The sequence below is a fragment of the Ranitomeya imitator genome, chromosome 4 (assembly GCF_032444005.1).
Source record: "Ranitomeya imitator isolate aRanImi1 chromosome 4, aRanImi1.pri, whole genome shotgun sequence".
Taxonomy (NCBI): Eukaryota; Metazoa; Chordata; class Amphibia; order Anura; family Dendrobatidae; genus Ranitomeya; species Ranitomeya imitator.
In genome coordinates, this window is record NC_091285.1 from 74,060,743 (window position 1) to 74,076,991 (window position 16,249).

General features: G+C 39.7%; 1 protein-coding gene across 1 annotated transcript in view; it reads right to left on the reverse strand.

The window, feature by feature from the left end:
* The window catches only part of FSTL4 (follistatin like 4), a 1,706,306-nt gene that overhangs the window by 476,749 nt on the left and 1,213,308 nt on the right, over window positions 1-16,249 (reverse strand). Inside the window, exon 6 of the mRNA XM_069761964.1 lies at window positions 5,202-5,322. Coding sequence (XP_069618065.1) covers window positions 5,202-5,322 — 121 coding nt within the window. The remainder of the gene's footprint in view (window positions 1-5,201; window positions 5,323-16,249) is intronic.

A 16,249-nucleotide genomic window follows, 5' to 3' on the forward strand; every position in this document is an offset into this window, starting at 1 on the left:
TAACTGTAATGTGTGAGTTAGCAATGTTTAATTATAGGACAACACTTTTAACTTTTATACTATATCTTTAACATTTTAAATTAAAATGATATCTCTTTAAATGTACCAATTACAACTTTTATTTTAAAAATAGAGATTAAGTATTAAAATAATTATTCTATAGTCAATGATCAATATTTTAATGGCCTTTTGGATGTAGCTAGTTCTGTAGAATAGTATTGAAATGCATAATAGGAAACATCATAAATCTTTAGGTATGCTTTTTTTTTGTAATTGTGACTCATAGGAAGACTGTTACATTCATAGGCATGAGATACCGGGAAACCAACTTAGATCCGGCAAGAAAGGTTTGTTGAGCAAAAAGAGGTCAGCGATTTCTCAGTGAAGTGCAAATTAAATGTTAAATAAGTTAGCACAAAATGTAGTTCAGCATGCGGAAACGGGAAGCCAAGATAATTCTAAAAGTCTGGTATCTGTGCCTCCTAGTAATACATGAGGCTCATATTTGTCGTAAGCATGTGTTTTTAGCGCTCCAAAATGAATCGTGCTGATTGTGCAGATACTACCTGGCAGCTACCGCAAGAGCTAAGAGCACTGATCCTCACTGTTTAACCCCTTAGATGTTGGTTCAATAACATTCAGTAACTAGACAGGGGAAGAGAGCTCCTTCTGTCAACCAATCATCTTCAGCCTCCACAAAAGTGGTGCATTGCGCTTTCATCTTAGTGCTTCCACTAGGCCCTGAGATTGGGTGTATTAGGTTGCCTGTTACCACTGTGAACAGAACATCAAAACTAAAATAATGAGTACAAAACAGGAAAAAATGGTAGATTGCAATATAAATATATTTACATTATACATCCAAAAAACTATGTGTGCTTACTTTTTTATAGTGCTTATATCTACTATATAAAGCTGAATGTGTGTGTGTGTGTGTGTATGTGTGTGTGTATGTCCGGGATTGGCATCTGCACCGTCGCAGCTACAGCCACAAAATTTTGCACAGTCACACGTCTGGACCCCGAGAGCGTCATAGGCTATGTTGTGAGGTGAAATTTTAACCCCGCGCGTTCCAATTCACCAAACAATTTTGCCCCTATCTACATAATGGGGAAAAAAGTGAAAGGAAAAGTGTTGGAAGCGTCGCAGCTACAGAAACAAAATTTTGCACAGTCACACGTCTGGACCCTGAGAGCGTCATAGGCTACGTTGTGAGGTGAAATTTTAACCCCGCGCTTTCCAATCCACCAAACAATTTTGCCCCTATCTACATAATGGGGAAAAAGTGAAATGAAAAGTGTTGGAGGCGTCGCAACTACAGCCACAAAATTTTGCACAGTCACACGTCTGGACCCCGAGAGCGTCATAGGCTATGTTGTGAGGTGAAATTTTAACTCCGCGCTTTCCAATTCACCAAACTATTTTTCCCCTATCTACATAATGGGGAAAAGTGAAAGGAAAAGTGTTGGAGGCAAATTGACAGCTGCCAGATGTGAACAAGGGGGACTTAAAGAGTGAGAGCGATGGCGCCAAAGAGTATATACCGTACAGTTGCTAAGGTGGGACCCCGACATGGGATACTCACCACACACGGGGATATGAACACACACAAAATGCGCCACACACTACCACATGCTTGAACACATATACCACCCTCACCACACATTTCACCACACATACACCAACCTCGCCACATAAAAGTCGAAACACAAAAGTCGCCGCTCAAAACTCACCATGCGCAAAACTCGCCACATGCAAAAAATAGGCTCACGCAAAACTCGCCACAAGTGCAAAACTCACCTCATGGAAAACTCGCCACACGCAAAACTTGCACATGCGGAAAAATTGCCACATGCACAAAATTTGCAACACATGCAAAAGTTGCCTCACACAAAACTTGCACATACTCAAAAGGCACCAGACATAAAACTCACCACGCACAAAACTCGCCATGCGCAAAACTTGCTGCACACAACTTGCTACACTAACCTGTCACATGCAACTCGACACACAAAAAGTTGCTACACGCATGTTGCCACACAAAACTCATCTCACAAAAGTCGCTACATGCATGTCGCCACACACAACTCAACACACACAACTTGACAAACGAAATTCGCCCTAAAACACACACAAGTCTGGTATTAGCCTTCAAAAATAAAAATCTGATTAATAAGCAGACAAACTACAAGAGCAACAAATGTACCATATAGGAAGTACGGCAGCTGTCAGTCACATGACCTGTCTATTATGTGTATGTGTGAGCTAATATATACTGCCAGGGGGGAGGGCTTCCTGTTGGCTGGGGATTTATCAGGCTGCCAATTTATCTTACAAATACTGAGGTAAAAATACTGAGCAAATAATGTGTTAACGAGGTCTAATACATGAGATCACACAGGTATATACTATATACAGGGGAGATGACACACAGATATATACTATATACAGGAGAGATGACACACAGGTATATACTATATAAAGGAGGAGATGACATACAGGTACATACTATATACAGGAGGAGATGACATACAGGTATATACTATGTACAGGAGGAGATGACACACAGGTATATACTATATACAGGAGCAGATTACCTACAGGTATATACTATATACAGGAGAAGATGACATACAGGTATATGCTATATATAGAAGATGACATACAGGTATATACTATATACAGGAGGAGATGACACGCAGATATATACTATATACAGGGGAGATGACACACAGGTATATACTATATACAGGAGATGACATACAGGTATATACTATATATAGAAGGAGATGACATACAGGTATATACTATATATAGGAGGAGATGACATACAGGTATATACTATATATAGGAGGAGATGACATACAGGTATATACTATACATAGGAGGAGATGACATACAGGTATATACTATATACAGGGGAGATGACACACAGCAGTTATATACTATATACAGGGGAGATGACATACAGGTATATACTATATACAGGAGATGACATACAGGTGTATACTATATATAAGGGAGATGACAGACATGTATATACTGAGGTGAAAATGAGAGGTGTGAGGTGAAAATGAAAAAGTGTGAGTGCAAAATGAGAGGAGTGAGGGAAAATAGTGTAGTGATCGGAAAATGACAGATGTGAGGTCGAAATGACAAGTGTTAGGCGGGAATGAGAGGAGTGAGGGAGAAAATGAGAGGTGTGAGGGAGAAAATGAGAGATGTGAGGGGGAAAATTAAAGATGTGATTGGGAAAATGAGAGGCGTGATGGGAAAATAAGAGAAGTGACGTGCTATAACTAACTACAGATATTTACTATGCCCAGGCAACGCCGGGCTCTTCAGCTAGTTTGATATATAACTTTAGAATTATTTGTGGAATTTCTGCTATATCTTTATTGCAAACCAATATGTATTTTCGACAATATACAGTACAGTATAGAGCAGTCTCTACTGTATCATAACAACATCTATAATTTCAAGTCTTTCACAGACTAGAAATTTCAAGACAAAATTACAGTGACAATTTTAGTCGATTAGATTTCTTTTAGACAGCTAGTTTCCAATTGTTCTTAGGCAGTTTTCTGTTCATAGCGATCACCAAACAATGATACGACAAGTCAATCTGTACCGATTTGAAAGGCTTTTACATGGTTCTATGCAAACTATATGAGAAGGAATGATCATTATTACAACTGTTCTAATACCAGACAATTTGCAAATTTACTTAGAAGTACACCCTTTGTGTGTAAGGAAAAATGTGCTGCCAACAGTGCCAGATATAGGCACATTTATTTGCATGAATTCAGCAAAATGGTGGTCAGCTGCGGCTGCCGTCATGCTGAAAAGTAGTAGTTCACTGTGCATGCAACGAGTCCTACATGCAGCCAGCATCCAAAACCGGGAGTCAGGGACTGAGTTTCAGTCTCAACCATTAAAATGCCACACATGATTCCGTCGCCACCACCCATGACTGAGTTGCGGGGGACTGATGGGTGAATATGACAGCCATGGGTCTGATGATGACCCCATTGCTGTCATCTCGATCCGCCTATGAAGCTCAGCTTTAAGCTATTATACAAAAGAGACCATGATTTTCTCTATATCCTGCAATACTATGATACTGCAGCATTTAATTGGGTTTCTTGTTCACCTTCCCTCCCTTAAAAATATATATAATAAGAAATCAAAATATTGCATGTATACAAAACTGGTATCAACAAAAACATCAATTCACTGGGAAAAAAATCAAGCACTCACTCAGCCCTATCAACAGAAAAATGTTACATATTTTGGAAAATGGCAAAAGAAAGCTAAACTTTTTTATAACATTCTGATATTTTTCTCCTCACTTAAGCAGAAATAAATAAATACATATTTGCTATCGCCGTAATCAATTTTTTTACCACACAATGAACTCCATGAAAACAAAACCCAACAAAAAATGACGAAATTGCATTTTTCTTACCTTTTCAATACACTTTGAATTTTTTTTTACCATGTTTCATTACAATGTACTGTAAATTAAATGGTACCATTCAAAACCACAACTCGTTCCTCAAAAACAAGCCCTTACATGTTAATATCAACTGAAAAATATCAAAGATATAGCTCTAGAAGAAGAAAAGTGCAAATAAACAAGGAAAGAAAAACAAAGTGCAAAAATGAAAAATTCTCTGATCCTTAAAGGGTAAATAAAGTGACAGCAGGCGAAACTTCTCAGGTAAGGCTATGCAAATAGTGCTGTGAATAACAATAATCCATACTGATAGTAATACTCCATTTAATACATAAAACATTTTGCTGTATGTTACTACAACTGAACATACATAAAGTTCTGCAAAACACTTGTGCTGAACATCGTGGTGCCTCTCTCTTTGTGCTCAGATTTTTGAAGAACATCTTCTTGAGAAACACAGAAATTCTGTGCACATATATTATTCACTGAGACGGTTATGTAAGCTATGCGCCACTATATTGCTTTCAGGAAACACAGCAGTTGTGCTGAGAACCATATCTGTGGTCTGACCACTGACTATTCTTTGCTTCTCATTACAAGTCAAGAAGAATGGTTACATATTCACTGCTTGCAATATCGAATAAAATGCAAGAAATTGCAACAAAACATGCAAATATAGCATATTTTTTGAAACTAGCATGTACATTTCCATAAGAAATGTATTGTTATCTAAGTAACTTACGGAATGCAGTGTAGAGCTCCGGAAGGGTCAGGTAGCCATCCATATTGTAGTCGTCAAATCGAAGCAGATCTCCCACACTGCAATCCAAAAAATTTTCATCCAGCTCTTCATTCTTTGTGTACTAGAAGACATATGACATAACATTGGTAAATATTCTGTAACAGAATAGAAGGCAAAATCATAGTAACACTATAAGGACACCATATGGCATTTTATAGTTTACTGCTTGGACCTTGACTTTTGAATTAGGAAATCCAGTCTCTTCTAACATAAGTAAACATTATGAAGTTTAGAATTTTAGAATTTTTTATCTTCCATCATGTCTCAAGATGGACCACAAGCTTTGATTCTTTTTTTCTTTAATTTGAATTTTTCTCCTTTACTTTGTTGGTTAGCCTGTCGAGGTGTTTGCTTTGTTTTAAGGGAAGTGGAAGGGTAGGAGGAAGGGTGTAATACAACATGTCCAGAAATACTGTCCATTTTCAAAGTAACACTTATTGTAAGACTTTTTCACAATGTTTTTTATATTATTCCATATCATTATATTTTTAAAATATCCATGAAGTTTGATTTCTGTCCACAGGGTCTAGTAATATACACTTGCTGATGTGTAGAGAGGTCACTTCTTAGCAATCATTTCATTATCATCACAGGCAGAATTACAGTAAATGGTAAAACCTATATATAACATAAAATGGACCATTTACAATAGCTAATGGACACATCAACTCCTCCCTCTCAATCAACAATATCCTCTGCACAAATTAAAAACTAAGCATCAGTGGAAAAAAATCCATAGCATTAATCATCATTACTCAGTAACATAGAAATTTATACGAGATGCATTCCAAAGGTTGCACAACCAAACATTAAGTTGAGGGTGCTAAAAATTTTGTCCAGCCTGTTTTTGAGGTTTAGTGTAAAATTGGGTCCAATTTGCCTTTTGTTTCCTTTTTTGTGTTGTTCAAATACACCCAAAGGAAGTAAATATGCGTATAATAAAACATGTGCAATTGCAGTAATTTTCTTGGAGAAGTACTTCACGTTCTCGATCAATTCTAAGAGTGCCAGCACTTTTTGGCCACGACTGTATCAGATCAAAGTATGTTGCTGGTTGAACAATCTTTTAGTGAAAGATGATAATGTCAACACAGTTACATACTTTTCATCGTCTTCATATACAAGTTGAGTAACATCGGGTAATAAACTAATAATATTTCTGGGATTATTTTTTCCACAAAAGATCGTCAGGAGTGATCCGTCTTTCTTTGAAAGAAAAATCTTTTAACTGACTTTTGGCTTAAATCATCAAGCAGGGTTTTAAAATAATTGTTGGGCAATCAGTCAACTAGAATAATAGTTTGCTAATTTTGGTTGAAATGATTTTCATCAACATTAATATCATGACTATGGAAACTTTAATTTCCCTATACATATTAGATTGTTGTTAGCCAAACGATGTTTTGCTGATCAATCAGCCCAGGATGGATCTGTGCAAGCGTGCGTAAGGTTTGGAGTTGTGACTTCACATGAGCCATTATCTTGTGCCTCATCTGAGCCCCGGCCTATTATGAAGAGGACCTGTGATTCAGTGCTTGCAGTGTTGATAAGAAGATGCATCAAAGTGGACGGGTTTGGTGAAGAGCAAAAGGTGAGCAATAAGGTGAGTATAAACATTTTATTACATCTTATGTTCATTATGCTTTTGGGTCTGTAGAGAGCCCAGTAAATTACATTTACGGAGAACAACTTCTTTGCAAATTGAATTTCACAGGAAAATATACAAGAGCAGGCAAATTTGAATTTTGTCTGATTTGCTCATCTCTAATCACAAAAGCCCCCCAAAAAGCATATAATGCTAGACACTTCACACAACAATGGGAAATACACCAATCATAGCAGCTACGATATTGCTGCCAAGAAAAGGAAGAAATGCTAGCTAAAATCATTTATTACTTATTAATAATAAAATTAACAAAAAAGGACAAAAAACAAACAAAAAGGGAAAACAAAAGGCCTCCACTAGAGCAGGTACACATACAAAAGAACGTAATTAGGTGACCTATGTAACACATTGGGCTGGTACAACAAAGGTAATAGGCTGAAAAGGTAAAACAAAAAAGTAACACTATGGCGTAAATAGCAGTCCACTGAAAAAATAAAATGCAGGAATATATATATATGTGTGCGTCTTCCTACCTCCAATAATAGGTCCTTGATGCACAGCAGCGCTGAGGTATTGCCAAAGTGACTCCAGAAGATCTCCCAATGTCCTCTCGAACAACAGGGAAAGAGTCCAAGACAAGTGGCTGCTCCGGCCGGTAGCAGCCACCTAAAGCAGATCTCCGGGTGGGAGCGTGGTCTAGTGAAGCCGAACGCCGCCGCATGTGGTGAAAGCGGTGCGCAGGACCTTCGTGACGTAACCCGTCACGTGACCGTTTCCCCAAACCCGAGAGTGAAAAAAAGTACGGAGTGCAGAGAGATCAATCTAACCAACGTGTTTCGGAGACGGCTGTCTCCTTCTTCAGGGATGATCTCAGCTCCGTAGTCTACGTCCTTATATAGTCTTTCTCTGCAGATTGCTCATTGGAAGCCAAAAAGTTCCGTGCCAATATTCAAACCCCTTGGCACAATCGTATCCAAAGTAAAGATCCATTCAGTTTCTGTTCTTGACATCGCTTTGATGTAATCACCGCCCCTCCAGTGGCGGTGTACCGTGGCTATGCCCGAGACTTTCATCAGATGCGTTAATCCTTTATGATATTCTATGAAATGCTGGGAAAGTGGGTGCCCCAGAAATTGGTTCTTGATGCTCCTCACATGTTCACTAATCCTAATTTTTAAAGGACGTTTAGTCCTACCCACGTATAGTTTTCCACAGGGGCACTCTATAATATAGATTACCCCTGTGGTGGAACATGTAATGAAGTCCTTAATTTGGATCCTCCTGTCTCCATTCTAAATATCAGTGCATTTTTGTGTAATGGTATTTTTGCACATGTTGCATTTATGGCACGGGAAGAATCCTTTAAGTTTAGCGTGGCAAATAGAGGATTGTACCATGGGAAAGGACTTCTTCTGTACCGTAGGGGCAATTAAATTTCCCAAATTTTGGGATTTTCTGTATACAAAACGAGGCTTATGCGTGATGACCTCACCCAGAATCTTATCATTTTTTAAGATATGCCAGTGTTTACTGCCTATCTTTCTCAGGAAATTTGAGTTAGTGTTATATCTCGTTATGATGGGAATAAAGTCCACATTTTTCATATCTCTGGGGGTTGGGTTGATCAGTTCTTGTCTAGATCTGCTCACAGCCATTTCTTTAGATTTTTCCAACATTCCTTTATCGTAGCCTTTTTCTAAAAAATTTTTTGTTAAGGTTAACGACTCTACTTCAAAGTCCTGAGGTCTCAAGCAGTTGCGATGGATCCTGGTAAATTGGCTGTTCGGGATGTTAAGCAGCCAGCTCGGGAGATGACAACTATCTAAGGGGATATAGCTGTTCGTGTCCGTGGGTTTAGTATAGGTGCATGTTTGAATTCTAAAATCCTCAATAAAAATCTTCAAGTCTAAAAAATTGATCTTAGTGGTACTGGTGGTGGAGGTGAACTTTAAAAAATACTGATTTTTATTTATATCCATTAAAAACTGGTTGAGAGTATCCCAACCACCAGACCAAATAAAAACAATATCATCAATAAAACGCTTCCAGAAGACCAGGTTCGCGCGCAGGAAACCTTTTGGGTATATAAACTCTTCTTCCCACCTCCCCACGTAGAGGTTTGCATAACTGGGCGCGAACCTGGTCCCCATAGCGGTCCCCCACTGCTGGGAGTAGTAGTCCTCCTGGTATACAAAGTAGTTGTGAGTTAAAATAAAGATCATCAATTCACCTAAAAATTCAATCTGTTCAGGAGGGACTTTAGACAGTTTGTTTAAAAAATATAGGGCCGTCTGACAACCTTTGTTATGGTCAATAACCGTGTAAAGAGAAGTTATATCCAAAGTACCCATAATGAATTCTTCACGCCATTCAACTGTATGTAAAAGCTTTAAAACATGTGAAGTGTCTTTTAGGTACCATTGTTGCCATCCCACCTAAAAGACAGTTCACATGTTTTAAAGCTTTTACATACAGTTGAATGGCGTGAAGAATTTATTATGGGCACTTTGGATATAACTTCTCTTTACACGGTTATTGATCATAACAAAGGTTGTCAGGCGGCCCTATATTTTTTAAACAAACTGTCTAAAGTCCCTCCTGAACAGATTGAATTTTTAGGTGAATTGATGATCTTTATTTTAACTCACAACTACTTTGTATACCAGGAGGACTACTACTCCCAGCAGTGGGGGACCGCTATGGGGACCAGGTTCGCGCCCAGTTATGCAAACCTCTACGTGGGGAGGTGGGAAAAAGAGTTTATATACCCAAAAGGTTTCCTGCGCGCGAACCTGGTCCTCTGGAAGCGTTTTATTGATGATATTGCTTTTATTTGGTCTGGTGGTTGGGATACTCTCAACCAGTTTTTAATGGATATAAATAAAAATCAGTATTTTTTAAAGTTCACCTCCACCACCAGTACCACTAAGATCAATTTTTTAGACTTGAAGATTTTTATTGAGGATTTTAGAATTCAAACATGCACCTATACTAAACCCACGGACACGAACAGCAATATCCCCTTAGATAGTTGTCATCTCCCGAGCTGGCTGCTTAACATCCCGAACAGCCAATTTACCAGGATCCATCGCAAATGCTCGAGACCTCAGGACTTTGAAGTAGAGTCGTTAACCTTAACAAAAAAATTTTTAGAAAAAGGCTACGATAAAGGAATGTTGGAAAAATCTAAAGAAATGGCTGTGAGCAGATCTAGACAAGAACTGATCAACCCAACCCCCAGAGATATGAAAAATGTGGACTTTATTCCCATCATAACGAGATATAACACTAACTCAAATTTCCTGAGAAAGATAGTCAGTAAACACTGGCATATCTTAAAAAATGATAAGATTCTGGGTGAGGTCATCACGCATAAGCCTCGTTTTGTATACAGAAAATCCCAAAATTTGGGAAATTTAATTGCCCCTACGGTACAGAAGAAGTCCTTTCCCATGGTACAATCCTCTATTTGCCACGCTAAACTTAAAGGATTCTTCCCGTGCCATAAATGCAACATGTGCAAAAATACCATTACACAAAAATGCACTGATATTAAGAATGGAGACAGGAGGATCCAAATTAAGGACTTCATTACATGTTCCACCACAGGGGTAATCTATATTATAGAGTGCCCCTGTGGAAAACGATACGTGGGTAGGACTAAACGTCCTTTAAAAATTAGGATTAGTGAACATGTGAGGAACATCAAGAACCAATTTCTGGGGCACCCACTTTCCCAGCATTTCATAGAATATCATAAAGGATTAACGCATCTGATGAAAGTCTCGGGCATAGCCACGGTACACCGCCACTGGAGGGGCGGTGATTACATCAAAGCGATGTCAAGAACAGAAACTGAATGGATCTTTACTTTGGATACGATTGTGCCAAGGGGTTTGAATATTGGCACGGAACTTTTTGGCTTCCAATGAGCAATCTGCAGAGATAGACTATATAAGGACGTAGACTACGGAGCTGAGATCATCCCTGAAGAAGGAGACAGCCGTCTCCGAAACACGTTGGTTAGATTGATCTCTCTGCATTCCGTACTTTTTTTCACTCTCGGGTTTGGGGAAACGGTCACGTGACGGGTTACGTCACGAAGGTCCTGCACACCGCTTTCACCACATGCGGCGGCGTTCGGCTTCACTAGACCACGCTCCCACCCGGAGATCTGCTTTAGGTGGCTGCTACCGGCCGGAGCAGCCACTTGTCTTGGACTCTTTCCCTGCTGTTCGAGAGGACATTGGGAGATCTTCTGGAGTCACTTCGGCAATACCTCAGCGCTGCTGTGCATCAAGGACCTATCATTGGAGGTAGGAAGACGCACACATATATATATATTCCTGCATTTTATTTTTTCAGTGGACTGCTATTTACGCCATAGCGTTACTTTTTTGTTTTACCTTTTCAGCCTATTACCTTTGTTGTACCAGCCCAATGTGTTACATAGGTCACCTAATTACGTTTTTTACTGCTATCACCCAGCGCGTACCTGTATGCATTTAGGTGTATACGTTGTTCTATAGTATTTACTCTTACAAACCATTTGTGGAGGTTTGTTGGTGTCGCTGCAGGTACAAACCACCTTTGAGTATAGTAAAGTGCTACATGCAAATAATAGGAACTGACTACGGTCACTATAAGGGCCTATGAAAAAAGCTCACCTCAAAGAGTAATAGCAGTAGGTTTGATACAATGCTTAGCCTATAAATCTTAGAGACTAACAAAAAATAATAACAATACCTATGGTTTCATCTAACATTGCATCGGTTAAACAGTGCATAAATCAGAATAATAGCAGAGCTTTCCAAAATGGTACATCATCTTAAGTAGTGAAAACAGCCAGGATAGTAAAGGGACAATTAATGGACAGCTGAAACCCTCCAGACCCCTACCCTGTTTTGCTTGTGCTTCTTCATACCCCCGAAAAAAGTGCAATCAAAACAGCGTAGGGGTCATATCTGCTATGATTGATGTATTGTGCTCATTACTAGTAGGTTTCTCTGTCTCAGTGATTCGCTACTCTGTTCTAATAGTTTATTGGTGGTGTATGGGTCCAAAATGGCTTTGCATCAGAGGTAATAGTCTAAGTGAAGGATGAAGTAGTAAATTACCCTTTTCTATCTACCTAGAATAGATGCACACAGCCGTACAAGAGGTCAAAAAGAGTCCGAAGACATTTAACAAGAGCTGGACGGAAAAGCCTTTGATCTGGATCAAACAGATAAAAACATCAGTAGGTATGTATTCCACATTGTAAAAGAGGTATATGGAAAAGTACAACATAATGCATTAAAGTACACACTAAAATAATTCTTCTAGAAATAAATAAGAGCCAAAGTAACTCAGTTGAGAACCCATACCCTACCAAAACAGAGTACCAGGTCACTGAAGCAGAGAAAAGCCTATTAAATATAGAACAGCAGATCACGTGTTAATCTGTCCATATTCTTCTATGGAAATCCCAGTATCAAAATTGACCTTTTAATTTTAAGAAAATTATTTCACCGCCTTTTCAATATTTCTAATATATTGTATGGAGGTTCTTTTGTTATAGTTTTATTAACTCACTGCTTTCTTGAACAAAATTATAAAACATCTTAAACAATTGTTGATATTTTTTCAATGTGCCTTTTTTTTTAGCTTGCATTACAATAGTTTTGTAACTTTGAAACAACAAAATTATGCTTCCCAAGTCAATAAATGATTTTCAGAGGTGTGGGAGATGAGCACTGACATTCCTTCAGAAAGGAAGAACGAAGACGCTGTGTTCTGTGTGCAAGTAGAGGTTTGCCAGTTAAAGGTCTAAACTACTCTGTAATCCACAGGGCTATCAAAATGTATCCAGAGATACTAGGGCTGTAAAACATTGCTTTGTAAAAGTCTCCCTGGAATAAAATGCTATTCAGCTGAAAGCGTTTCTCAGCAGAAACAGATAGGTGCATGTCAGGAAACCTTTATCAAGGTATAAAACTAGAAACAGCATATTAAACACCAGACTGGATGTAGAAAAGAGGCAATTATCCCTGCATCCACTACCATGTCTCATTGCAACATTTAACCACATTGCCAGAATCAAAACACTGTTGAAATTTGTTGAATATTTGATTTTAGAGATAAAGATACCATCATTCACATATATTATTGAAAGCATATACAGCTATGTGAAAAAGTCTTTGCCCCTTCCAGATTTCCTATTCTTTTGCATGCTTGACACATTTAAATGTTTCAGATCACCAAACAAATTTAAATATTAGACAAAGATAACATAAGAAAATACAAAATGCAGTCAATAAATTAAGGTCTTTATTATTAATGGAAAAAGAAATCCAAACCTACAGGGACCTGTGTGAAAAAGTTATTTCCACAGAAAATAACTGGTTGGGCCACCCTTAGCAACAACAACTGCAATCAAGCATTTGTGATAACTGGCAATTAGTCTTTTACAATGCTCTGGAGGGATTTTGGACTGCTCTTTGCAGAATTCTTGTAACTCAGCCTCATTGCAGGGTTTATGAGCATGAACCTCCTTTTTAAGGTCATGCCACAGCATCTCAATCTGATTAAGGTCAGAACTTTGACTAAGCCACTCCATAGTTTTTTTAAGCCATTCAGAGGTAGTATTGCTTATGTGTTTTGAATTATTGTCCTGCTGCATAACCCAAGTGCGCATCAGCTTGAGGTCACAAACAGATGGCCATACATTCTCCTTCAGGATTTTTTGGTACAAAGCAAAATTCATGGTTCCATTTACCACTGCAAGTCTTCCGGGTCCTGAAGCAACAAAATATCCCCTGACCATCACACTACCACCTCCATATTTTACTGTTGGTATGATGTTCCTTTTCTGAAAGTTGTGTTACTTCTATCCTAGATGTAAAGGGACATACACCTTCCAAAAGTTCAACTTTTGTCTCATCAGTCCAAATAGTATTCTCCCAAATGTCTTGGGGATCATCACGATGCTTTCTGACAAAGCTGAGATGAGCCTTTATGTTCGTATTGCTCAGCAGTTGCTTTCATTTTGGAACTCTGCGATGCAGACCATTTTTGCCCAATGTCTTTCTAATGGTGGAGTAAGGGTAGGGTCACGTTGCGTTAGTGCAATCCATTTAGCGCATACACTAACGGAATGCGCTAATGCAATGTACAAAAAGGATTGCGTTTAGCGATCCCGCTAGCGCAGATGCCCGATCTGCGCTAGCGAGAACGGACCCTGAACGCTGCAAGCAGGCATTCGAGGTCCATCAGAAAATAGCGGGACATCGCTAATGCATGCCAAAAATGGCATACGTTAGCGATGCATTAGATACATTGCGGTCATATATTGGGTGTGCTAACGGATCCGTTACATTGCGTTAGTGGCGCTATGTAACGGATTCCATTAGCGGACTGCCGTTAATGCAATGTGAACCCAGCCTTATGAAGACTAATCTTAACTGAGCAAGTGAGGCCTGCAGTTCTTTAGCTGTTGTTGTAGGGTCTGTTGTGACCTCTTGGATGAGTCATTGCTGCGTTCATGGGGTGATTGTGGTCAGCCGGTTAGACCTGGGAAGGCTTAGCACAGTTCCAATATTTTTGCAATTTGTGGATAATTGATCTCAGTGTAGTTCACAGGAGTCTCAAAACTTTAGAAATGGCGTTATTACCTTTTCAGACTGATAGATCTCAGTTACATTGCTTCTCATTTGTCCTAAAATTTCTTTGGATCTTGGAATGATGTTCAGCTTTTGATGAACTTTTGGTCTACTTCACTTTGTTAGGCAGGTTATATTTAAGTGATTTCTTGATTGAGAACAGATGTGGCAGTAATCATACCTGAGTGTGGCAAAGGAATTTAAAATTGCTTCCCGAAAATGTGATAAACCACTGTTAATTTATGTTTTAAAAGGGGGAGGGACAACCACTTTTTCACACAGAACTCTGTAAGTTTAAATTTCATTTTCTACTAAAAAACAAAGACCTTCATTTAAAAAGTGCATTTTGTGTTTACTTGTGTTATTTTTGTCTAATATTTAAATTTGCTCGGTGATCTGAAACATTTAAGCACGATAAATGTGCAAAATAATAGGAAATCAGGAAGGGGGCAAACACTTTTTCACACAACTATACATATATACTTAACAGTATAAAAGCTACAAGATTATTCCACATTAAACTAACTGGAATAAAATGTCATTACTTGGGCAGACACACACATTGTTAGGGTTGGCGAAACGCACCAAATATATTGTTTATTAAAAGGAATTGGTGCGTTCGCAACCCGGGATCCACCGTGCAGGAAAGTACCTGCTGCTAAATAATGGCGGCTCTATATGGCGGTATATACCAACTCTGTTAGCTTCACAGAGTAACCGTGAGAGGTGAGCTCTGTGCCCTGTTAGACTTTCACAGAGGCACAGGCCAACTACCCAGATGTGAGCAGTGAGTGGTCATGCATGCATACTCAATCTCCTCGCCGGAGGAGCCAGCATTCTAGGGGCTTATTTCAGCCGGGTCCCTGAACACATTTATACACAATCTCCTCGCCGGAGGTGCCAGCATTCTAGGGGCTTATTTCAGCCGGGTCCCTGAACACATACAAACACATGACCACATTGGCGCAAAGCATATAGCAAAAGACGATACTAGCGCATGGCCGTGCGGTCATGCGCAGTTTATATAGTTGCAGCACAGGAAGCTGCTACTGAAGCCTTTGCCCTTTCAGGACCTTCCAGAAGGACCAATGGAAAGTGCTGCAGTACCTGAGCATGTTTTGCCCTTTCAGGACCTTCCAGAAGGACCAATGGAATGTACTGCAGCACCTGAGCATGTGACCGAACATGTGGCCCTCGACCTCCAATGGGAGACCCTGCCCTGGGCATGCTCAGTGTGAGTAAACAAGGACTTAGTCCCAGAGAGGCTCGCTCGCCGCAGATCAGTGCAGGGTACCATAGGAAAGCCAGAAAAGGCAGTAGTGACCCTATGCACCGAATCAGCCCCAGCGAGACGCTGGGAGCGACGTCTCCGCTGAGCAGAGCCCACTGCGGCCGATACCGAATGGGAGACCGCAGCAGACACGGATCGAGATTCCCCCTGTGCAGCAGAGGAAACTCGACTCCTAACATTACCCCCCCCTCCTAGGGCCCCCCCCTCCTTGAGCCTCACTACGCTCAAAAGCTGCGATAAGCAGCGGAGCCCGAATGTACTCCACAGGCTCCCAGGTTCTATCCTCTGGGCCGTGACCCTTCCAGTCCACCAGATAAAATTTCTTGCCACGTACCACCTTGCACCCCACAATAGCATTCACCTCAAACTCATCCGTGGATGAACCCGATGTCCCAGCAGATGACTCGGAAAACCGGGACAAATGAACGGGCTTTAAGAGGGAAACGTGGAA